We start from the raw sequence: 26,190 nt of genomic DNA on the forward strand, positions 1-26,190 counted from the left end.
TTAATGGCTTTACAGAAAACAAATGGTATTGTATAACTATATGAGCTAAAGAAGAAAAAGCAAGACACGAAATATATATTAGTTAAAGGCAAGGACTTTGACGATATGGCTACAGATCTGGATTCATTTATATTGCAATTCTGTGATGTATTAACATTAGTTAATTACTCAAGCTCTTTGATGCTGATATTTCATGGAATTGCTTGAGACTTAAAATGGATACTATACATATAAATATATGCTTAACATAGTGCATAGAGACACATAAATATATGCATATAGACACTTAGAGACATATGCATATAGACACATAGAGACACTTATAAATATATGCTTAACATAGTGCATAGAGACACAATAAATTTTAACTATTTTATTAAAATCTAAAATATGGCATTCATTCATTTAACTTTGTCCCCATTCCTGTAGGGAGACACCAAGCAGTTAAGAAAGCAGATAAAATATTGTACTGTCATGGAGCTTCCATTTTAAAAAAGATGGATTGATTTTAACTTGATTAAAAAAATCATCCTATAGTACAAGAGTTTTAGTATTTCTCATCTACCCTTAAATATATAGCAACAACATAAAATCCATGTAGTATTGTACACAAGGTCATTGTCTTAGAAATATATCTGCTGATAATAATAATTACTGGAATGGTTTTGCCTTTGTAATCTACATTTTGTTTTGAAGAAGTAAGACTTTACTGAGAGAGAAAAAATGATTTGAGTGAAAGGCAAAATACTGCCATTAAAAAAAAAACAGGTTTTATAACAATTGTTTCATAATCTTAGATTACTTAACTGTATATGACTTTGCAGAGTGGTGAAGGGAATTGAATCTTTTAAATCCTGTAAATGAGATGCAATTAAATTCAGTTATAAAGTCCAGATTGTTCAATTTAAAGGTTACCTTTATTTTTGTGTGTTGTTCCATAGTGATTTAAGTGAGACTTCCTTGTTAAGTGATTTAAGTGAGGCTTTCTAGTTAAATTCTGTACTATTCATGTATATGAATACAATGCTTTTTCTAAATACTTTCTAAGAATGGAAAAATCCTCCTACATCCAGCATCTAGGATTGCTGATATATCCTTGCCCTTTTAATTGTTTCTAAATTCTGGCTAATGACTTGACCAGTAAGCAATAATGGCTTAGGCTCTGAAGGCTTGATAAAATTAATTATTCTAAGCAGAAAGCCAATTTTTCTCCCAATGAAGGGTCTACTTCTTGTAATAGTCATTCTTAGCATGTTCCAACCTTACCAATGATCAAATTAAATGAGAATTGAAATCCCCTGTGATTAAACACAGATTAATCTGTTGAATAAATAGTTACTGAAGTACAGTTGATTTACAATGTTGTATTAATTTTTACTGTACAGCAAAGTGATTTAGTTCATTCTTTTTCATATTCTTTTCCATTATGGTTTATCACAAGGTATTGAATATAGTTCCCTGTGAATTGGCACTTATTAACATCATTGATGGAAATAGCCAATGTTTGCTTTTTCAATGATATAAATCAATGTATATTGATTGTATATTGACCTATATTGTTTTCCTTTTTATTCTATAAGTTCCAGTTTATTGTGGTATGCGAAAACTAACTTGTTAATTTAAAAAGACACATTTAGGACTATTAAGCAGTATGAAAACCAGCATGTCTCTGACAGATGTTAAATTTGGTTTTCATCTATCTTTATATACCATTTCTTCTACATAATATGTTAAAAAGTATTCAGATGTTTGTTGCTTATAGATGAAAGCCAGTGACTCAAGTTAAGAATTTTATTGGCTGTATATCACTGTGTACAAAGTCAGACTTTTCATTATTTTCAATTTTTAAATGAAAATATTATTTTTCTCTATTTGATTAGGGACCACAAGGAAAACCAGGGCTTGGAGGACTCCCTGGTGCTGATGGGCCTCCTGTAAGTAATAGTTACCTAGTCATTAAAATTTCTATATGTTATTTGCAAAAATAGATTTTACATATGCTTTAGAAGTGATTGTAAGAATTCAGTAATAAAAGCAGTAGAGCCAATAATTAAACATTGATCTCTCTAAAATGCTATTTCATCATGCCACTTCCATATTGCAAACTCTTTAAGGAGCTCCCAGTGGGCTTTGGACCACCCTAGGCCAGAATCTCATATTTTCCTACCACTCACTTTTCTCTTAGCATGCTTTACATTTTCTATTGCTATACCTTTTGTTATGTCCTTTTCTTTTCATAGAAAACACTTTTCCATTCTCTCTTCCTTTTCAAAGAACATGTTTCTTGAGAGTCCAGGTGAAATTCCTCACCTTTTGTAAGTTTCCTCAGACATCTTACATGAAAATTCCTCTGCCTTCAGGGATTTCCTACTTTTCTAGAAATATAGCAGTGTTTATTATATCTTATCACATAGTAATAAATAATGTAATTATGTAATCTCCACAGTTGTTATTTTTTTCTCTTCAAACTACTTACTCAGAGCTAGGGTACAAAAATTTTCATTCTGCAACTAGTTGTTTTCATTGAGTATAGTTGTTGTGGAGCTGTATGTTTTTATGCAATATTTAGTGACTTGATAACTTGATTACAAACACCATTAGTGTTTATGATGTTGCTATATTTTAAAATATATATCCACATATTTTAGTTGCTTTTTAAAGATGTGTGTATGATTATTTGATCAATATGCAAAATAGAAGTTAGATTGAAACACCTTTATGTAAGACTCTAAATGAGACTGGGGTTGAATTGTTGATGAATAATATGTGTTATGTGCTTTTCCCAAGCTCTCGCTCAAGTATATTATGTGGTTGATGAAACTTATACCCATGCAATATAAACTTACTATGTTTCTTTCCAAATGCCACAGTTTCCAGTGTTATTTAAAGCCATATACACTGATGCAAAATGTGCAATATATTTTGAAACATAAAGAGTAAAACCTCAACAGATGGGAAAAAAGGGAACAATTTCATAATATAAATTACCATTAATATTGCATCTCACCAGTCTATATTTTTGATAAATGTAGGGTCATCCTGGAAAAGAAGGCCAGTCTGGAGAAAAGGGTTCTCTGGTATGTTACAAAGTATCCATTTAAATATTGTCACCTTATCCTCTAGAGAAAATGCCTTACTTTGATCATTTCTACAATATATATATATGTGTGTCTGTGTGTGTGTGTGTGTGTGTGTATATATATATATACATCATATTCTTCGATGATCATTTAGGGATATGAATATTGGAAACTAAGTGCCAGAAAATAGTTATTCTCTACCTGTAATATGTCTTTACTTTCAAAAGAATTTTTGCTAGCATTTAGATATAAATCATGTTTCTATAGTTGCTTTTTATCTAGGGTATAAAAAAGATGTGTCTTAGATAACTTTTAATTTTGCATTGGCAGTTTGATCAATTAGACTAGCATTCTCTGTTTTTTTAAAAATATTCTCATGATAAGAAATAAATCCACATTCTGCCTATGTAATATATGTAGAATAAATGACCATAAGTAATAATAATGAAATTGGACAAGAACTACTGAATATCATTAAAGTGTTTATGTCACTTGAATTTTATCTATACTTATTACTTTCTGATAACCTTTACATAAGAGGAGACTAAATTGTAAGAGCAACGATTATCAAAATATCTAAATAAAATATCAAAATAAAAGCTTTCAATGTTAATACTATTTTGGATTACAGTAGCAGGGTAAGATCATTTTTATTTAGAGTAGCTAATTTTGGATTCTTATTAAAATAGTCAACATTACTATTGTATAATATATACTATTGTATATTATACATTATTTCCTTTAGGTAGACTAGTGAAATGAAGCCAGCCATGGAAAATATATAATTTTGATCATATTCTTGATGATGTGAATGCAATAAATTTTTTTAACATCCTTTATTGGAGTATAATTGCTTTACAATGGTGTGTTAGTTTCTGCTGTATAACAAAGTGAATCAGTTATACATATACATACATATATTCCCATATCTCTTCCCTCTTGCATCTCCCTCCCTCCCACCCTCCCTATCCCACCCCTCTATGTGGTCACAAAGCACCGAGCTGGTCTCCCTGTGTTATGCGGCTGCTTCCCACTAGCTATCTACCTTACGTTTGGTAGTGTATATATGTCCATGCCACTCTCTCACTTTGTCCCAGCTTACCCTTCCCCCTCCCCATGTCCTCAAGTCCATTCTCTACGTCTGCGTCTTTATTCCTGTCCTACCCCTAGGTTCTTCAGAACCTTTTTTTTTTTTTTTTTTTTTAGATTCCATATATATGTGTTAGCATATGGTATTTATTTTTCTCTTTCTGACTTACTTCACTCTGTATGACAGACTCTAGGTCCATCCACTGCACTACAAATAACTCAATTTCTTTTCTTTTTATGGCTGAGTAATATTCCATTGTATATATGTGCCACATCTTCTTTATCCATTCATCTGTCTATGGACACTTAGGTTGCTTCCATGTCCTGGCTATTGTAAATAGAGCTGCAATGAACATTGTGGTGCATGACTCTTTTTGAATTATGGTTTTCTCAGAGTGTATGCCCAGTAGTGGGATTGCTGGGTCGTATGGTAGTTCTATTTTTAGTTTTTTAAGGAACCTCCATACTGTTCTCCATAGTGGCTGTATCAATTTACATTCCCACCAACAGTGCAAGAGGGTTTCCTTTTCTCCACACCCTCTCCAGCATTTATTGTTTGTAGATTTTTTTATGATAGCCATTCTGACTGGTGTGAGGTGATACCTCATTGTAGTTTTGATTTGGAATGTAATAAATTTAATGCTAGTTTTTGGTTAGAAATTATTTATCCTTTTGGCTAGTCTATAATTGTTTATTGTAGACATTGAAAACATCAGATTTTTTCAGGCTTAGAAAAGCAGTTATTAATTATATAATTACTTATATTATTTCACATATTCATAATATTTATCTTACTTTTTGCATGAATATATAAGTTTGGAGTAGGTAAGGCTCATCACATGATTTGTTCATGATATCTGACTTTAGACACAAATGATAAAGTACCAAAGAAATCTTCACCAGAAGTAGAAAAATACCATGTTTTTATAGATTATTTGGTAAAATTATAGTATGTTGTGAGTGAGGGGCACTTTCAGTGCATTATGTATTTAAATTGCAATGGGTCTTTTTCAGGGTCCTCCTGGTCCACAGGGTCCCATTGGCTACCCTGGTCCCCGAGGAGTAAAGGTAAATATTATTTTTTCCTACATTATTTAATTTCAATGTAAAATATTATAGTTATTTAATCCTTCTAATTTATTCCATAGGGAGCAGATGGTGTCAGAGGTCTCAAGGGCTCTAAAGGTGAAAAGGTAAAACATAATTTATTTAGGTGATTTTAATTGCTATATACCTATTGTATAAAAAATTTAAGTTTATTGAACAGTTATTCCATTTCTCAAATATATTGAGTGATTACTTATGTACCAAACAACGCAAGTCTAATTTTGTACTCTATATCCTGGAAATTTTAGAAGTCTTATATCCTCAGGTGATGACTACATTATTTAAAAAAAAAAAAAAAAGCTATGTCATAAACAGAATCAATCCTGCATCTCTTTTTTTCTTACATGTGTTTAACTTTTCTAAATTATAAGGTTGGCCTTATGATTGGTTTGTTATGCTTGGATTGGATCCAGTTATATGTATAACAGAGGAATGTTTATTCCATTTTCTTCTCTACTAAAATCCCCAAATTTTATAAATTGAAATGAAGTGCAAAATATGAAAGTTAGAAGTAACATGAATCAACTGGGGGAACAGGAAGACTTCATATGTGATACTGCATGCACAACAAAAGCTTTAATAAGAAGGAAATTAAGATTAAAGCCAAGTAAAGGTAGCTGAAAGAATGTACATTCTTTTAAAGAGTGCTTATAGTTTAATTTGATGAAGAAAACAAAATTGAGATTTTTTTCATGTAAATGTTTAACATTAAATGTAGAGCTCCCAAATCCTTTGATGATTGTGTTGAAATGGAATAACATTACTCAGAATCACTATTGCATTAATTCTTACTATATTTCATTTTATAAAACAAAGTTAAGTATAAAATGTTGGTAGATTTGGTGAGAAATATATGCAACACACATTTTGATTTCAAGGATAACTGTTTATTCCCACAGTCATAATATTATCAAAAACACCTTGAATAGATTTGATATCAGTAAGGAATAGATTACAAGAAGGTATGGACTTATTATATACATTATATTTTATTTTTCTGAAAAGAATAAATAGGTTACATACTGAGGCACTGTCAAAGTATGCAACTATATTGGCAATTCTACTGTGTGAAAAAATGTCATGCATTTTAAATTAACTCAGCTACTTTGATTTGAATCCCAGTTCATCTTGGTCATCACAGATGAACTTCAGGGTATAGTGTCTTACTGAGCTAGCACAGTGGTAGTTTGGACAGTGTTGAACTTGTAATTACTTGCAAGTTGCCTATGCAAAAAAATATATTGTCTCAGTTTGGAATTTGGAATCTCAATTTTTATTGGTAATACATTTAAATATCAATTCAAATTGTTTCTCTGGAATTAGTGCCCATGAAGGATTTTTAGGGAGGGCAGTGTTTAAAGGAAAGGCATTTAATTGGGGTGGGAAAGTTGTGAACTTTTTGGAAAGGGGGGTAGTAGCAAATGACAAAGGAAAATAAAATTATAGATGATGAGATATATAAGGAAAAACCTACTCAGGAAAAAATAAATATATATTGCTTATATGTAGGAAAACAATTTGAGATTATTGGTTATTTTGTTTTTCTGAGTATATATTATAATTGACCATTTATCTCATAAGAGATGAAGAAGGAAGTTGAAATTATTTTCTTTTATGAATAACAATATTAATTAATTAACCAAAGGTGAAATACCAAGTTAGTACCCTAACTAGAATAAAATTCTCCATTGTTTAGACTCAGATTTGTTCCTTAGAACTTAAGCAACATAATCCAGTTAACCAAGTGGCACAGGTGAATTCCTTTTTTACATGTTTTCTAAAAATCTGCCTACTTTTAAAAAATGTTAATTCAGACTTGATAATTTAAGGACTGGAAATCTTAGTAGCTTGAAAGTGTTATTTGTTTAAAAAATGTCACTTATTGTAAGGATATTCTTAATAACTTGAGTCATCTAATTTATTTTTAAATTGCAAATGTATTGAAAACAAAGTTTTGACAGAAATATCATCTAGTCCACTATATGCTCTCTTAAAAAACAAATCTCTCCTGGACAAAATATCCTAAAAACTGTTACTGATTTTAGACATAAAGTGCAGTATTTTTTTAAACTAAACTTGGCAACTGTGTAATTACCTTTCTCTCTAGGGAGAAAGTATTGAAGACACCAGTCAATAGGAAGTTAAGTGGTCATTTTCAGCTTTTAAGCCTCTGCTATTGCACAATTGCATTCAGTGCAGAGAGAATCCTAATTCCACAAAGCTACTTTGTGGCCAGAAAGTTGAAAACATTATGCTTGTGTCAAAACTTTTAGACCTGTCAGAATTCTTATGTTTAGATAGGATATCAGATTGGATTCCTTTTCCAAGTCTAAGTCTCATATATCCATCATAACCTGATATTTTCTGGACCTTAGCATACCTTACCAAACTAGCACTGAGGCAAGGATGATTCCAAATGTACATTCAATAAATGTTTATTAAATATCATGATTTTTGAGGGTCAAAATGTACTAGGCCCTGGAGATTCAGAGGTTAATTAGGCATGATTCTTGGTTTTGACCATTTAATAGAAAGAAAGAGACCTATGATCTATTAAGTGCAGGATGTTATCTTATAATGCTAAATGTTCAGTTGGGCACACAGAACAAAGAGGTTAATTTTAAGGGGGAAATATTGAGGTCATGGAAAACTTCATAGCAGAATCATGAACTAAATCCTAAAAGAAGAGGAAAGTATCACCAGGTAGACAGAGAAGGTAAAGGATTTGCAGATGTGTGTGTATGTGTAAGTAGTTAACCAATGCAAGAATTACAAATGGAAATACAGGTAATTCAGTTTTTCTAAAATCAGTGTGTTGGATGGAAGTAGAGAGGAGATTTAAGACCAAAGATAAGACTATAGAGGTGAACAAAGCCTAGATCATGGTAGGAAGGAGAGAGGGGATGGCAGCTTATATTCATCATTAGCACTTTGGAACCATTGAAGTATTTTAAAGCAAAACTGACGTGATCAGTTTTATGTTTTGTAGAGCTCATTTGGTAGCAGGATGTGGAAGTGTAGGAACTAATCTTCTCAGCTCTGTTCTCAGACTTGGCCTGACATGCCTTTTTCTCAAACTCTGCAAGTCAATTAGTGCTATTGAATACATGAATGCTTATTCTCCAACTACTAATTAAGGTACCAACTGCCCCCTCAAATCTCCAGATTCACTTCTTGCCTCACCAGAACCAGCACCAGCACAGCACATCATCATCATTATCATCATCCTCATGTCTTTCTTCTCTAAACACCCATTCTATTCCACCTGTACCAAAATTAATACAAATTATTGGTAAAACAAAAACTTCAAACTACTCCACAATACTCTGAACAGAGTTATTGCTCAATTAATGCTATTGAATACATGAATGATTATTCCTTAGGAATTTAAATTTTTTTATTGAAATTAAGAGACAGGAAGGTTATTGATGAAGCTTATTTCTTAAAAGTTTGCATATAGTAAAAATGACAGTAAATATTTTCATAGTCAAAATTTCTCCTCTCTTTGCTAAAGGATGCCCAGTTTTCAGCATCATTTGTTTGTGCATATGATGTGATGATAAGCAATCTCTATTTACACGTTAAGGATAATATTAATTTGCTTATTCTTCACCTGAAGAGAGATTGTAATTAGAGAACAAGTTGAGTCAGAAGACATTTATCTAAAGCACAGGAGACAAAATGAATGATATAAAATTCTTAGTTATATATCAGTAAATTAAAGACATTTTATTTGGTTGTCCGGAGTTCTTGTAATCCAAAGTTAATATAATTAATTAAATTTTACTTTTTCTTTGTTCAAATAACATAGGATACATTTTGTTATAAGAAAATGGTTATTCCCCCCTATAAGATAGAGAAGATTCAATGGACACATTTGTGAAAACTTTTCTGTTAACTTAGAGGCATTAATTATGGGAAAATGGGAGGATACTGGGGATAAAGAGTTAAAATAGGGAAGAGGAGTTTTCACAACTAAGGTACTTATTTCTCAGAACAATTTTTCCTAATTACCAGTACTCATAATTTGCAAAGCCATATTTTAGATTCATAGAAACAATTGATTAAACACTTGTTTTATTACTTATACATTTTAGGGTGAAGATGGTTTTCCAGGATTCAAAGGGGACATGGGTCTTAAAGGTGACAGAGTAAGTAGAAAGAAATTTGCACTAATACATACATTTGTGTGTTTCTTCTTATAAATAAATATTGCAAACACAGGATAAATAAAAAATGTACTACCCGTGATATTTTTCACTTCCATTTTTATATGAAGATTAGGTGTTTAATTTTTGTAGAGATAATATAGTATCAGTTGTTTTTTAGATGTTATGTTAAATCGCTATATGTCCCAGAACACCCATAGTTTTATATATATATAATATATATACATAATATATAGTATATTATATATATGGTATTATTGTTTACAGATATTTTTGAAAATGATGATCAAATTGTTTTATATAATTAATTCAATAGATTTGTTTTAAATTTTGTTCACATATAGTGAGCTATGCTGCCTGGAAACTGTATCTGCAACTTTTATGAATGTTCACTATATAGTTGTCTTGAATTTTTGAATGTAGAAATAGTACACTGTTTTTCTGTTAATGAGTACCTTGAAAACAAAATTGTGTCACCTAAAGTAAATTAAATTTTATTGGGAAGATTTATTTTATAACTAGTATAATAGTATCTAATAAATTTAAGCAAAAAAGGATACTATAGAATATTGATTTTCCTAAAATGCACAGAAAGCCTGTGTCCGGGATAGGGGCAATAACTTACACATCCCAGTTCCTAATACCTTAAATGCGAAAGCCAAGTTTAAAACAGACATTTTTCTTGTGTTCCAAACGGTGATTTCTAAAGTCGCTATCATCTGGGAGGAGCAATTATTTTCCCTATTACCCTAATAGGTTCTCAGGTTGGTGCCCTGTAAAATTAGACTGACACAAGACAGATGAACAAGAGAAAAGTAAACAGAAGTTTGCTAGCATATGCATCATGATTATACATGGGAACACTCAGTGACGAGTAACTAAATAGAGTGGTTACAACTGGTGCTTGTATAGCATTTTAGCAAAGGAACAATAAATTTTGAGCAGGAAAAGGACTTCGAGTTTCTAATACTGTAAATTGTGGGAAGGCAGATATATGGGAAACTAATGGTATATAAAGGCTAGTTGTAAAGTTTGTTGCATAGGTAGATTCCACTGGTACCTGCTTCTGACTCTGGACTGGTAAGTGTCTAGTTATCACTACTGATTAATTTTTGTCCTTTCTAGTAGAGAGGGGAGGAAAGACACCTTTGCAAATTTGTGCCTTACTTTTAAGCAAGTATGGGGTGGGTAGAGAACTTTTTTTGTATCTGCTTTTTTTCAATTGCCTTCAGTTCAAAATAATCCTTATGCCACAGTGGCATATTTTGGTGTAGCATATTCAGCCAACCTACGGTGTCTAATTTTGATTCTTATTTATTTATTTTCTCTCTCTCTTTCTGCAACACAATGTATTAAAATTAATTTAATGTAGGGCTTCTGTAGTTTTTCAACTTTCAGACAGCATTGAGTACTTTATTTATTAATTGAAAGATTGATGAAATCAAATACTTTCAAACCTCTTTGTCATATGTAATATGTGAGTAAACAAACCAAGAGTTGAAGAATATAAGTTTTTGATAGACTATAATTTCTGCCATTCAGTCTCCAAGATATTTTAAATTACAAGAATGTTGTTACTCTGTGTTTCAGGGGGAAGTTGGTCAAGTAGGTCCAAGAGGAGAAGATGGCCCTGAAGGCCCCAAAGGTCGAGCAGGTCTGACCGGAGACCCCGGTCCTGCTGGTCAAGCAGGAGAGAAGGTTAGGGAGCAAGTTTAAATTCACAGGTCCTCTTGTAGATGATGCTTCACTGTGATTTTAGGGTGTTTTTAATCACCTGTGATGTAAATCTAGAGGGTTTTATTGAATTTCAATTTTTTGAATTTCAGTTTCATATCCATATTACTACTTAGAAGTATAATCATGAGACGGGCACATTTATCCTCTTTCACTCTTCCTTATTTTCTAGTCCCTTCTGCTTCCATTGGCCATGTAGAATCAACCACTCTTAATGCTCTTCTGTATTAAAAGTGCAGAATTTGAGCGTGATTAATGAAGGCTGAAAGAACCAATCAAAGATGGTCTACTTATTATTTTTGAACAACTTGAATCATCTTTGGCCCTCAAACCAAAATGTCCTTTTACCACTCTTTCCACATTAACATATATTTTTACAGGATAAATGTTTTAAAAACTACTGATGTTCAGGCCAAACTTGAAAAGGTTTTAATTTTAATCTGGGGTTAACTCAAACATCACTATGTTTTAAAATATCCCCAGATAATATTAATATTAATTGCTTTAAGAGCCACTGGGCTATATGCATAATGTCAAAAAAATTTGCAATCATTATACTTACATTTAGATAGGATATTAGGCAACATTAAAATTATACCTTCGTAGAATATTTAGTGATATTGTAAACGTCTTATAATGAACCTGAAGTTAAATTAAGACAAAACTAGAAATATCTATGACAAATGCTTTCTGATTATATACACTGAAGGAAAATATAAATAATAATCTCTAGGTGATATAAATCAAATGATTTCCATTTTTTTGTAAATATGACTATTCTCCAATTTTTATAGTGGGCATGCCATTATTCTATAAATATGGAAATTCCATGCTATGTAAGAAAATTGTCATCTCTGCCCCTTACCATCCTATCCCAGAAGGAAAATACATAAGGATTATATAAGAACTGTGACTAGACAAATAAAAAATCATTTCCTCATGTCATTATGAGTCATCTGATATAGTAGTTCTTCTACAGTTTCATACTCTCAGTTGTGGTTTGTAAACTGATTAATAATGTCATTGTGTTTAGGCAACGGAGGGAAAAGACAGGATTGGGGAAATAAGGGTTTACAAGGCCTACGACCCTTACTTAAAGTGCTCACTTGCCAATAGTTAACGATACTCTAGGACCTTCCTCTTTTCTCAACCCCACTATATTCTGTGTAAACGGTCCCACAAACTATTCTGAGGCATCAGGACTTTACCCCACAGTGCTTCATCTTTCACCTTTCATTAGAATTTTCCCTTTTATTGAAGTTGCTTATCACCACACTGAAAATACAAAGAACTTTTCTGTCTGGATTTATTTTTAAATGACTCTAAAATGAATGAATTTACATTCTAATGTAGTATTAGCATAGACTACAAAAGTTTTCTGATAATAATTAGAGAATTTCATTAACCTTGAAATCAGTAGCATAAAACAAGCTGTGATAACTTACTCTGTCCAAGGGGACATCATTGTAAGTATGCTTCTTAAGGCTTGTTTGAATGTTTTCCACCTGAAGACTGCTTACCTATGCAGTGTTGATCATGAATCAGACAACTGTTTAGTTCAACCTATAATAACAAGGTCATAAACTATATTCCTAATTTCTTGCCTTGCTTCATCCAGTAAAATATTTATTTTTTCATAAAATCCTGCTCATCTATTAATGTTATATATATAGTAATTTGAGCTTGTTTGTTTTTATTCTTATTTCATTTAAATGCACATGGGAAATAATGATACTGTGTGTCTGTTAATGTTTAAGACTTTGATAAATAATATTTTATATATGAAATGTGCTTTCATAAGATCTTAAGGAAAATGTCACAGTAAAATTCCACAAACATTTTATTCAATTCATTTAATTTTATTTTCTCTCTACTCATGTTTTTAATTTAATGCTTTGCTCAAGGGGCCAATTTTGTTAGTTTAGCATTTTAAACCTCTTAGGATTTGTTATACATCTTTGGGCTTCACTGTAATTTATCGTGTTTCAGCACTATCAGATTGAGAGGTAATCTCATTGCACTGGAAGAAAATAGCTGCATATTCAAGTTCCCACCTGTAGGAATTAACACTCCACAAAAATCATTATTTAGCTATATCTCTCACCATTTGGTATTTATTAACCCAATTTATTCAGACATTTGAATAAAAGAAGAAACTTTGCTCGAAAATCAGGTTCAGGGCTTCCCTGGTGGCGCAGTGTTTGAGAGTCCACCTGCCGATGCAGGGGACACGGGTTCGTGCCCCGGTCCAGGAAGATCCCACATGCCATGGAACGGCTGTGCCCGTGAGCCATGGCCACTGAGCCTGCGTGTCCGGAGCCTGTGCTCTACAACGGGAGAGGCCATAACAGTGAAAGGCCCGCGTACCACAAAAAAAAAAAAAAAAAAAAAAAAAATCAGGTTCAAATTTCTTAGTATAGTTATTTAAACTTTCCTTACTTAGCAAAAAAAAATGTTAACTTATGATTGCTTGCTTTATATTTACAGTGAGAAATGAAATAATTTTATCAAATAGATTACCTTTAGTTGGAATGGTAAGATCTACATGCAGTTCTAACTACATCCATTAATTTTAAATAGTATTTAATGTTCATAAATCTTAGGTGATTTCTTAGCATATTCTTTAGCTCATAAACAGTCCTAGAATTCTTTTTACTCAGTGTTCTATGTCACTAAAGAAGGCACTGTCACTTAGACAACAGAGGTTAAGTTAGTGAACATTATAGCATTAGCAACATTTTTTTCCCTATTCAAATTAAGAAATATAATGAAAGTAAAGAATGTCAAAAACTTGCAAATCTTCCTTTCAAATGTGCAAATATGTGGTTCTAACTTCTAGAAAAATGACTAAAAGCATCATTTAAACTTAATTCATCTTAGAATTGATTATTATTATTATTTTAACTTTAGGGGAAACTTGGTGTTCCAGGATTACCGGGATATCCAGGAAGACAAGGTCCAAAGGTAAAATAATTAGCTTGATTTTTACAGTTTATCAGCCTTTTGTAGATACACTTAAAATTAATCATCTATGGTTACCTTTCAGTTTGTAATATAGAGATGATGAATCCTTAAAATATAATCTTATAGGGGAAAGTCAGGGGCAGTGTGGGCACCTGGAGAGAGTTCAGAGATCTTAGGTGATTTTGGATTGGAGTATTTTAGAGACAGACTCATGAAAGGAAGGCACAGTCAGCCACTTCCTTGTGAGTGGAATAAGGACTATTCCAGGGCAGTATATTAATATATATAGAAGCTTTAAGTAGATGACAGGTGATGGATAATAGCTTTTGATTTCCTTTCTGGTACCCTGAAGGTTTGAATGACCACTTATATTTTTTTTAAAGGAAGAATGACTCTTCTTTCATCCTCTTTATTTTCCCTCATTTCCACAGAACTTGTTTCCTAGGGCTACTGTAACAAATCACCACAAACTTGGTGACTTAAAACAATGGAAATTGACTTTGTTACAGTTCTAGAGGCCAGAAGTCTAAAATCGAGGTGTCAGTAGGCCCATGCTCCCTCCAAAAGCCCTGTGGGAGAATCTGTCCTTGCCCCTTCCATCTTCTGGTGGCCCCAGGCACTTTTTGGCTTGTGTGCAATCTCCGACCCCTTCTCCACACGGATTTTTTTCTGTGTCTGTATCTTCTCTTCTTATAAAGACACTTGTCATTGAATTTAAAGACCACTTGGATAATTCAGGATATTCTTATTTCAAGATCCTTAACTTAATCACATCTACAAAGACCCCTTTTTCCAAATAAAGTAATATTTGCAGATTCTAGAACACTTGGATATTAGATATATCTTTTGCAGGGGCACCATTCAACCCATGCACTCAATGCACTCAAATTCTACTTTTGACTATTTGAAATATATTTTAAGCAAAAAGAAGTTTTAAAAATACATCTTTACTTTGGTGTACTAATTTTCCTCGAGCTAATTATAAAACTTTGCTAAGGCTGCATTTGATGTATTGACTAGTTACATTAAATGGTTAAATGATTTAATATGTAAATTTTGGTTCTTAATATTAAGGTAATTATATGCAAATGAGATTATCTATTTATCTATTATTTATCTACCTATATCTTTGTCATCTATCTATCCCTGTTTGATCCATTCAGGCTAGACAGGTTTAGTATTTAAGAATACATCCTGGGGGTTTCCCTGGTGGCGCAGTGGTTGGGACTCTGCCTGCTGATGCAGGGGACACGGGCTCGTGCCCCGGTCCGGGAGGATCCCAAGTGCCGCGGAGCGGCTGCGCCCGTGAGCCATGGCCGCTGGGCCTGCGCATCCGGAGCCTGTGCTCGACAACGGGAGAGGCCGCGGCAGTGAGAGGCCCGCGTACCGCAAAAAAAAAAAAAAAAAAGAAAAAAAAAAGAATACATCCTGGTTGGGGATAATAATCCCCAAATATATATTTATTAATAAGTTTCACAGATAAACAATGAGAGACAAAAATATCCTCCCTCCTGACTAATGTGAACTGCATGAACTTGTGACTCATCATCATGTGGCAACGGTATTTTAGGCTTGCTATGTGGTTTTGTCCTATAATATTTCACTGAATTTCTAGAATATATTTCCTTGTATGCTAGGAGGTAATTGAGCCTTTCTAAAATAAGATTCATTTAATCTATGATTTTAAAATAATGCAAGCATCATTTATATGTTTCTGCCTACATTTAGAACACTGATTAATAATTTTTACCTTTTAAATACTGTCTCTAATACATTGTCCTGTCACCTAGTTACCTGCCTTTCAAATGTCAAGCATTTTAACAAGTGCTTTGAGTAAAAGAAGATATTTACTTCATAACCCACAACTTTAAACTATTCGTAGATTATTTGGTAAATTTTTTATCTAATTACTAAATTGAATTGCAATGTGGTAGTGTTTAGATTTAAAAGTGGAAAACTTTTTTACATGTTACATGAATGAGTACAATTTTCTATTAAGTGTTTATTTGACATTTTTATCTTTTTTCTGTTTTTCCTAAGTCAATCCTCTATTCAATATTCATTGACTTATTTTTATTTACAAGATGGGCCAGAATGACTAGAGAGAAATATTTCTTCCTAGAGGAATCAAACATTTTATTTTTACCCTTTAACCTAAATGTCTGAAATTTTGGTCTTTATTTTTTTCTATTACTTTTCTTCATAACTTTTTTCTATGGTCAGAAACATTTATGTTTCTCAGTTCTAAAACAAAAAAATGATGGATGCATCAAAGATCAAAGATAGTTTCATATTTTTTCCTATGTGGAAGCCAATGAATTTTGAATAGATTTAAGTCATTTTGTACTAAAAATGAAATTCGGCTGCTAATCCCTTTCAAGCAATTTAAGGACTATAATTAGGCAATATAATTTATCCAATATCTTACTAGTAATATAAACCATGCTGAGTATTTAAAAGATGCACTGCCATATGCACTATAAAATGATAGCTATTTCAAAAAGTAAAATCTATTTTAAGGTAGGATTCATTTATATTTAAAACAATTTAAAATAATTTTGAAATTTTCAGTTCACTGAAAGAGCCAGTTTCACTATTAACCTTTGACTTTTTGGCCTTTTGTTGGCTGTTTATTTTTTCCATTTAAAAGCAGATAACGTCTTTTCATGGAAACTGTATATTTTGGTGATAATTTTTATGTGAGAAAAGAAGAAGAATATGCCCATATATTACAAACTGTTTAGTTGGTGGATTGGACATTTTTGTCTATTTCCCATAAATTTCTAAGAGCAGAAACCATGTAAGAAAATAAATTTATTAAACGTGAAATTGATGCATAAGAGCAATTTATTTGAATGGAGTCTCTATAAATGTGTTTGTGTTCTACTCAGGACAGATGAATATTTGTCCTCAAATTGAATTTGATAGAAGTGAATTACTTTCATATTGGATTATAGTCACTTGTCAAATTCCTAGAATAGTCACATAGTAATATTCTACCAGGTATAACTATCTGATTCTCTCTCGAGAAAGAGAAAAGGCTTTGAAAGCCCTTCAAAAAATGTCATTTGCAGACATTTTCCCCCATTGTGTGAGTATTACATGTCCTAAAAATTGTTCTCAGGTTGATCACATAGTGGTCTCTATAAGCATGAATTAGAATATATTGCTAAACAGGTCCTAAAATGAAGTTTAGCAGCTCATACTAAGTTTTGTCCATCAAATCCCGTAAGGCTTCGTATAAAATTTTCCTGACTTGTGGAGGAAATATAAATTATAACATCCATTCTGTATGTATCACCTGGGGAAATTGCAGGGTCCAGGAATGCAATGCCAGAGAGTCTGTCTCAGTATGTCTGCAGTGGGATTTGACAGTCCACAATTTTAGCAGTCACTCCAGATTATTCTGATACAGAGGAAGCATTTATCACTTGGAGAAAGATTACTTTAAGTTAGTTCAATCCAAGTGAGTATAAACTGAAATAGACTCACAGGCATAGAAAATAAACTTATGGTTACCAAAGATGAAACGGAGAGGGAGGGATAAATCAGGAGTTTGGGATTAAGAGATACACACTACTACATGTAAAATAGATAAACAACAAGGACCTACTGTATAGCACAGGGAACTATGTTCAATATCTTGTAAAAACCTGTAATGAAAAGAATCTGAATAAAGAATACAGATATACATATGTGTAACTGATTCACTTTATACCTGAAACTAATACAACATTGTAAATCAAAAACAAACAAACAAACAAAACAAAACACAAAGATGTATTCAAGTCAAAGAAGGCTTTGTTACATCTTCCTCAATGCATGGGGAAGTGTGTAAAATCTGCATGTCTACTACTCTTTGCTAGACATTTTACACATTATTGCATTTAATCCATGCACTGGTTGGAATAGGAAAATAGTGAGTGTTTGGAAGCCCCCCCAGCCCACCCCTCCCAGGGTCTCATAGTTATTGGTACGTTGAGGAGCAAGGATTGAACCCTAATCTGCTCTATTTCATGATACAATGACAAGGCAAACCAATCACAGTCATGTTCAAAGAGATCTCTCAGCAGATGAAAATCTGGACATAGGTACATAGGTACAAGGTTACGTATTCCATTTGTAAAATGTAGCTGCTTGTGGATTAAATTACATAATGCTTTTACAGTGCTTATTACATCTTTAAATAATCATTATTTATTGTTAGCTATCGTTATCATTTTTATACCTTGCTTTCCTTTATTCCAATTTCCTATAAATTTCAAAGTACCTGTAAGATGCAGATGATTGCTCTCATTTTGTAGAAGAAAAAACTGTACTCATTATTATACTATAGTAATGTATCCAATTACTTAAGTGAACGCATGACAAACATAAGTCTTGAATTTATGTCTTCAGAATCCCACAGATTCTAATGCTGAACTGTCTGACTTAGAGTCTCAGTTAGATCTAACCACATTCAAACATCAAACAGAAAAGATGGAAGAAGATTTTTAGTCTTTATGGTTTGACCCAGTTCTAAAGGTGTAAAATACTCAACTAAAAAGTGATAAGTATAAGAATACAATAATGTTAATTCAGGAAAAATACTTTATAAAATTCCTATTTTAATATTTGATTATTCATGCTTGTGAAAAATAAATTTTTTTTCAGAGTTGAAGCAAGTATGTAGAATTATAAGTCAAAAATTTATTTTATATGAAATGCCCTTGAATTGCTGTTTACTAGTATGGGAAATGATATATTTGATTAATTAATTTCCTTAAAGTTAAAAACTAAAATGTTTTATCAATTCATGTTTTCAATGCTTCCAGGATTTCAGGTGTCACTGTAAGTTCATTTTTAAATACATAAATGGAGGTTGTACGGTATCTTAAATTATATTTTTGATTTGAATGCTACCAGCTTGTAAGAATCATTGTGTTCCAAAAGACTTTCAGCTTGTGGCTAAAAATGTTAGTTACTGTACTCATTGTTTATTATTTTTATTTTTGTAGGGTTCCACTGGATTTCCTGGGTTTCCAGGTGCCAATGGAGAGAAAGGTGCCCGGGTATGATATACAAGTATATTGTTCTGGACTATCTAATATAAATGTTCTTACATGAGTACCTATCTCTCAGCACCAGACTCACAATTTACTGTGATATACTGCGTATTGAAACTGTTTGAACTGTCTTTGGCAGGGTGTAGCTGGCAAACCAGGCCCTCGGGGTCAGCGTGGTCCAACGGTAAGTACCTTGATTTAAAATATGATTTTCATTTTTCATCTAACTCTCCTATTTTCTTCAAAAATAAAAACTGATCCCGTGCCTTTAGATCTGCTTGGAACTAGATCAATTTCATCTTTGCTCTTATGTGCAGGGTCCTCGAGGTTCAAGAGGTGCGAGAGGTCCCACTGGGAAACCTGGTCCAAAGGTATCATCAGCACTTGTTCCATTTGGGCTTTCCTGTAAGTTCCTCTTCCAGAGGATGGATGTTAACAGAAGGAATCTAAACTGATTTTTTTCCGGTTTTTGTGTTGTTGTCGCCAGGGCACTTCAGGCGGTGATGGTCCTCCTGGCCCTCCTGGTGAAAGAGTAAGTATGATACAGTCATATCATATAAAGTAAATATTAGTATGTTGCAAATGTTTAAATTTCTGGGAAAAGTTACAGTTACATGTTTCTGCAAATACATGTACACAGTCATCCATAAAATCTAGTCAGAGTTTAAAAAATTCCTATTCTTTAATTTACTTTCCTACAAAAAGCTTAATCAATTATGTGCTATTAATTTTGTTATAGAAATGAGAGAAATTATATGTCTAATTGGCCTATGGTATCAACTTTTAAACAAAAATAATTGTTTTCTTTTAAATATACATGTAACACCTATGCCTTCTCCTCCACTCCTCTTGCTTTCCATACTGATACTCACTTTGTTCCTGGAGCTGGCAGCAGCTTTATGCTGGTAAAATGCAAGCTACCAGTAGCCATTAAGTCACAGTCAATATACATTCAAATCAAGATAAAACATCTATTCCAGTAAATAGGAAATCTATTTAGTAATTTGATTTTCAATTGGTATAAAATAAAGCTAAATATACATAAGTAAGCATGCCCTTTGTTTGTTTGGTTTTTTTTTTGGCAAAATATAGCATTTTTTGTAGCCAGATTTTTTAAAAGCTATCCTCTTGATAGTAAATTTATTAGCTTTATTTTTTATTTAAGTATAAATAAATCCTAACCTAATTGTATTACTTAAGAAATTTTATTTATATTATGTTCCATTTTATATATATTCCTTTTAGGAATATAATTATCATGTTCTGGTCATATAAAGGATTATCTTTCACCATCCTTTTGCTGCGACCAAGGTAGTCCTTGTAATAGGGTCTACTTTATGCCTTTTAAAGATATGTAAATCTAAGTGTTGAATAATATAGTTAATTAAGCATCAAGTCAAGAGCAATATTATAAATGTATATTTGGATTTAATGTTAATGAGAATAAATACATAATAATGTTCTTTTCATCTTATCTACAAAAGAAGTTTATACATGAGTAAAATGATAGTGACATCCTCAGAAATAAATACGTTTTAAATATAGAGATTAGCTAAAGGTATCCTCTATGGTCTTTTTGAGATAGTCACTTATTTTTTTCTTTTAATTTTGTATGCCTGTAGAGTCAGAACATTTATAGAATCAATTTTAAAAATAATTTTTCTTTTTGGGGGCTGTGGACTTGAAATATCCTCCATTTATGGATGTTTGTACCCAGTGTTTAAAGTAGATTATCTACAGGGCTCCTGATACATCCATGTTCTATTCATTTTTAATATGAATTCTAAATCTTTACAGTGTTCTTCAGCTATAAGACCATTGATGTGATGTGCAGTTTTGAGTAGTGAATAGTGTGGAAGATCATCCATTTTGCTTTTAAATTACCATAGACTCTCTTGTTGTAATGCAATAGTTCTCCCATTATGTTAAAGAAGCTGTATTTTATATTGTTCTTTATCTGTGGAAATAAACTGCAACGTATAAAGATGTGCCTTATAAGATATATTCTTAAATTTCCCCACTGCTTTTTCTCTTCAGGGTCCTCAAGGACCTCAAGGTCCAGTTGGATTCCCTGGACCAAAAGGCCCTCCTGTAAGTGTCATGGTTTTTCTTTCTCTTTCTTCATTTGACAGTGTTTTCAAATTTTGAAAGTCATAGCTTTTATATTAAATAATATCTAGGTACAAATATGAGTAAAAATTCCTATAAAAACAAAATTGCTTAATAATGCCAGAGTATGTATTTTCAGCCTATGAAGTTTATCAAATGTTTCTGAATCTAATTTAAATATATCTTACTAAATATTCCTTCAAAGTATATCAAAACTAGAACAACATGAATATTATTCTCTCAAGTACTCTTCTACTGCAATGGTTTTTTTTTTTGGTTTTCTTTTGTTTTGTTTTTTTTGTTTTTTTTTGTGGTACGTGGGCCTCTCACTGTTGTGGCCTCTCCCGTTGTGGAGCACAGCCTCCGGACACGCAGGCTCAGCGGCCATGGCTCACAGGCCCAGCCGCTCCACGGCATGTGGGATCTTCCCGGACCAGGGCACGAACCCATGACCCTGCACCGGCAGGCGTACCCTCAACCACTGCGCCACCAGGGAAGCCCTGCAATGAATATTATTGACAGCATTAAAAATCATTACTGAATCTTAAATATTTGGTATATCAATTTCTTTTTTAGCTTCCATTATCCAATGTATCCTTCTTCAAAATGTCACTTCCTAAACATCCTCCAACATTCTGACATTACTTATATCACATTAAGATCTGTTTATTTGTATTTACTATTTTTGCCTCTATAATGTATTTTTCTTAGAAAATGTAATGATAACACTTCCTGAATCATTTCCTTTTTATAAAATTTGTTTAGAACCACAGTCTGTAGAATATCTTCATCAAATATTTTCACAAAGTTAATTGAAACCTTTTACTTTCACACAAATATTTGTGGGAATATAGGACATGCTCAGTGCTCAGCTGCTTTTTTCTCTCTCTCTCTTTTTTTTGGCAACCTATTCAGTTTATTTATGAGTTAGAATCAACTTACTGTCTTAGTCCATACCGGCTGCTATAACAAAAAAGCACAGATTGTGTAGTGTATAAACAGTAGAATCTATTTGTTAGAGTTCTGAAGGCTGGAAGTCCAAGATCCTCATCCCAGAATGGTGAGGTGAAGACCCTCTTTCAGGTAGCAGACTTTTCACTGTCTACTCTCTGGAGCCTCTTTTATAAGCCACTAGTTCCATTCATTAAGGTTCCATGAAGGTGGCATAAGCACTGCCCAAAAGTCCCATCTACTAATAACATCACCTTCGAGGGTTAGGATTTCAACATCTGAATTTCAAGGGGACACAGACTTTCAAACCATAGCAGCCACCTGTCTAAGGAAATTGTTCTCACAGTGTGGTCCCTGGACCAGAAGATCAGCAGCACTTGCAATTTGTTAGAAATGCAACGTCTTGTCTCCACCTCACTCACCTAATCAGAACTCTAGGAGAGGGGCCCAGTCTGTGTCTTAACGAACTCTCTAGATAGTTCTGATGCATGCTAATGTTTGTGAACCACTGTTCTAGTCCAGAGTAGACAATGCTATTCAAACTTTAATGTGCATGTAAATCATGCTGGTATTTTCTTAAAAATGTAGATTTTAATTCAGTAGGTCTGGGATGGGTCTTGAGACTTGACGTTACTGGCAAATGTCTAGATGATGCCAATGCCAGTGGTCAATGGGCCGTACTTTGAATAGCAAAGTTCAAAAAAGTTTTGGCTGAGAATAAGACCAGCATAGTTTGAATATTATCTATGCTGTAGGAAACTAAGTATAGTTAAAATTTGCAGTCAGTGATTTGAGAACCAAATGTTTCCTCAATGTAATAATACCAATAACTAACTCCTAGTGGCAGTTTTACTCACATCCTGGTTATTTTCACTTAGTGGCACATTGATATAGATTTTTGGCTGAATATTTTAAACTGATTTTTGAACTGAATCTTTTTTTAAAACTTTTATTGGAGAATAGTTGATTTACAATGTTGTGTTAGTTTCAGGTGTACAGCAAAGTGAATCACTTATACATATACATATATCCAATCTTTTTTAGATTCTTTTCCCATATAGACCATTACTGAGTATTGAGTAGAGTTCCCTGTGCTATATAGTAAGTGCTCATTAGTTATCTATTTTATGTATAGTAGTGTGTATATGTCAATGCCACTCTTCCAGTTTAATCCTCCCTCCTCCTTCTCCCCTGGTAACCATAAGTTTGTTTTCTACATCTGTTGAACTGAATCTTTTTGGCAAAACCACAACAACATGCACCTTGTGAGAGGAAATTATGTGAGGATTTTTATATATGCCAATATTTCAAAAATTGTACATCCCAATGTTCTTATTTCTAATAATTATATATAATATAAATAATTATAGTTAGTCAAATATAGTCCAGTAACAATCTTGCATAAATGAACGATTCAGAAAATTATAAATTAAGATGTTATAAATTTAAATAAATGTTACAAATGATTATATTTTAAAACATGTTGAAAATCATTTATAAGTAAATAAATATATTCTCCAATTTTTAAAAATTAATTAATTAATTAATTTTTTGCTGCATTTGGTCTTCATTGCTGCGTGCAGGCTTTCTCTAGTTGCGGCCAGCGGGGGCTACTTTTCATTGCGGTGCCCGGGCTTCTCATTGCGTTGGCTTCTCTTGTTGCAGAGCATGGGCTCTAGGTGTGAGGGCTTCAGTAGTTGTGGCTCACGGGCACTAGAGTGCAGGCTCGGTAGTTGTGGGGCATGGGCTTAGTTGCTCCACGGCATGTGGGATCTTCCCGGACCAGGATGGAACCCGTGTCCTCTGCATTGGCAGGCGGATTCTTAACCACTGCGCCACCAGGGAACTCTTGTTCTCCAATATTTTTATATTGAGTTTGAATAACCCCCTCTTTTTCTGATTAGTTTCAAATGTGATTTTAGCTCACATATTTGAAAAATGAATTATTTATTGTGAAATACTGACTTAAATGCTGAAACTCTCTTACTTTCTAAAATAATTTTAGACACTGTGTTTAAAATATTATTTTTATCACAACAGTCTTGCTCTAGTACAGCAAACATATCAAGAAAACTTGTTATCTATATTATTGTGTTATGAAAGGATTAATACAAATAGCTAGTATTAAATAAAGGATAATATAGATACTGTCTGCATATAATATTGTTTGCTCACTATTTCAGTTTTGTTCCAAATGTAATATTAAGTCATGTAAAGTTGCACATACAGAGAAGTGAAAATACTGTTGCAAAAATGATTTTGCACACAAGATTCTTTCAGAAGTATTTTGAAGCCATGTGCATAGATCATTGTTTAGCAACATAAAATCCAGTGATATGTGTAACTTCAACATTATCATACCATTTATATTTGTACAAATTGTTAAGAAGTTTCTCTCATGTAATATAATTTTATTGTCAAGAAAGCCATTTTTTCCTCAAACTTTTTCAGTCCATTCTGTCACGTATCTTTCAACAAGTTTTGAGCCATTGATCATGCATGCATTTTGTCTCTAAGGAGTATTAGAAGTATAATAAATGCCTACACTTGAGAAACATGTAGTCTGCTTGGACAGACATGACACTGTTAAGGAACATTGCTTTCACTGCTAAACAAAATGCATTTTATACTCTATTTCTCTGACAAATGAAACATTAGTGCGTGAAATAAGAGTACCTATCATTTCTCTGCTATGTAGTTGTATAACATATAGGAAAGAACTGTCTTCATTTCTTTGATATTTAGAAGGAGGGATTCAGGTAGAGAGATAGAACCAAGCTCCTCTTCCTTCAAATTAATTGATTCATTTTCATTGTAATCAGGAAATATATATATATATATATATATATATATATACACACACATACATATGTTAGATATATACATGAAAAATAAATGAAAAAATATATATATTCACGCAGACACATGTGGAGTATGGATTAAGCACTTAGAATGTTCATGTTTAGAGTCTGTTAATCTCATGCCAGTGTCAGCATATAGTTATCCCAATTAAAAAAATTAATTTAGGTGATTAGGATTTATAACATGACTACTATAAGATACATTCTATTTAGAGAAAAGCCAAAACTCAGTGCCAGTGTGAAGTGAAAAACATCTTAACATTTATAAGTGTCGTTTCACGGATTGCTTTGCTGTATATGCACCCTCCCACCATTTAGATGAATTTGTTGTCACTACTCTTCACCAACAATACTAAAGGGGCAGTCTACTTTGATCAATAAAATTATTATATTTAAATTAACGCCATGAAATTATTTGGTAATTAATATGCTTATTTTATTGGATAGTAGTGTGAGGCCATTAAAATTACTTAGGATTGGGCTTCCCTGGTGGTGCAGTGGTTGAGAGTCCGCCTGCCGATGCAGGGAACATGGGTTCGTGCCCCGGTCCGGGAAGATCGCACATGCCGCGGAGCGGCTGCGCGCGTGAGCCATGGCCGCTGAGCCTGCGTGTCCGGAGCCTGTGCTCCACAACGGGAGAGGCCACGACAGTGAGAGGCTCGCGTACAGGAAAAAAAAAAAAAAAATTACTTAGGATTAATCACTTAATATTAGGAATAAATACTTAAGAAAAATGATGATGGTATGAATTCTTTATATAGTCTATTTACACTGCTCCCATAGGATATCTAGGAAAGCCATTAAAAATCATGTTGCATTCATCCCATGTGACATTTTTTAGATGTAAGATCACTGTTTTAAAGAGTTATAATATTTTGCAATAAAAGTGTAATCTATACTTTTCACACCAGCAAATATAACAAGATATTTAACTTTTATATTTACAGATTTGCTAAAAAAACATGTAAATGCCTTATACTGATTGCAAAACTCATCATTTGAGATACACTTTAGCGTGGTGGAAAAAAAAAACCTGACTCATGTTTATTATCCTTTAGCTGTCGCCCTCTATAATTTTAGT

The 26,190-nt window shown here is 32.8% G+C and overlaps 1 protein-coding gene across 1 annotated transcript in view; it reads left to right on the forward strand.

Annotated features, from left to right (window-relative positions):
- COL11A1 (collagen type XI alpha 1 chain) overlaps window positions 1-26,190 on the forward strand; it is a 196,802-nt gene that overhangs the window by 95,599 nt on the left and 75,013 nt on the right. The window contains exons 26-37 of the mRNA XM_089918904.1: window positions 1,881-1,934; window positions 3,033-3,077; window positions 5,184-5,237; window positions 5,318-5,362; window positions 9,374-9,427; window positions 11,036-11,143; window positions 14,090-14,143; window positions 19,141-19,194; window positions 19,328-19,372; window positions 19,506-19,559; window positions 19,676-19,720; window positions 21,226-21,279. Coding sequence (XP_089775030.1) covers window positions 1,881-1,934; window positions 3,033-3,077; window positions 5,184-5,237; window positions 5,318-5,362; window positions 9,374-9,427; window positions 11,036-11,143; window positions 14,090-14,143; window positions 19,141-19,194; window positions 19,328-19,372; window positions 19,506-19,559; window positions 19,676-19,720; window positions 21,226-21,279 — 666 coding nt within the window. The remainder of the gene's footprint in view (window positions 1-1,880; window positions 1,935-3,032; window positions 3,078-5,183; window positions 5,238-5,317; window positions 5,363-9,373; window positions 9,428-11,035; window positions 11,144-14,089; window positions 14,144-19,140; window positions 19,195-19,327; window positions 19,373-19,505; window positions 19,560-19,675; window positions 19,721-21,225; window positions 21,280-26,190) is intronic.

The sequence above is a fragment of the Delphinapterus leucas genome, chromosome 1, assembly GCF_059928025.1.
Source record: "Delphinapterus leucas isolate spDelLeu-1000000601 "Yukka" chromosome 1, BTC_Dleu_Yukka2, whole genome shotgun sequence".
Classification (NCBI taxonomy): domain Eukaryota; kingdom Metazoa; phylum Chordata; class Mammalia; order Artiodactyla; family Monodontidae; genus Delphinapterus; species Delphinapterus leucas.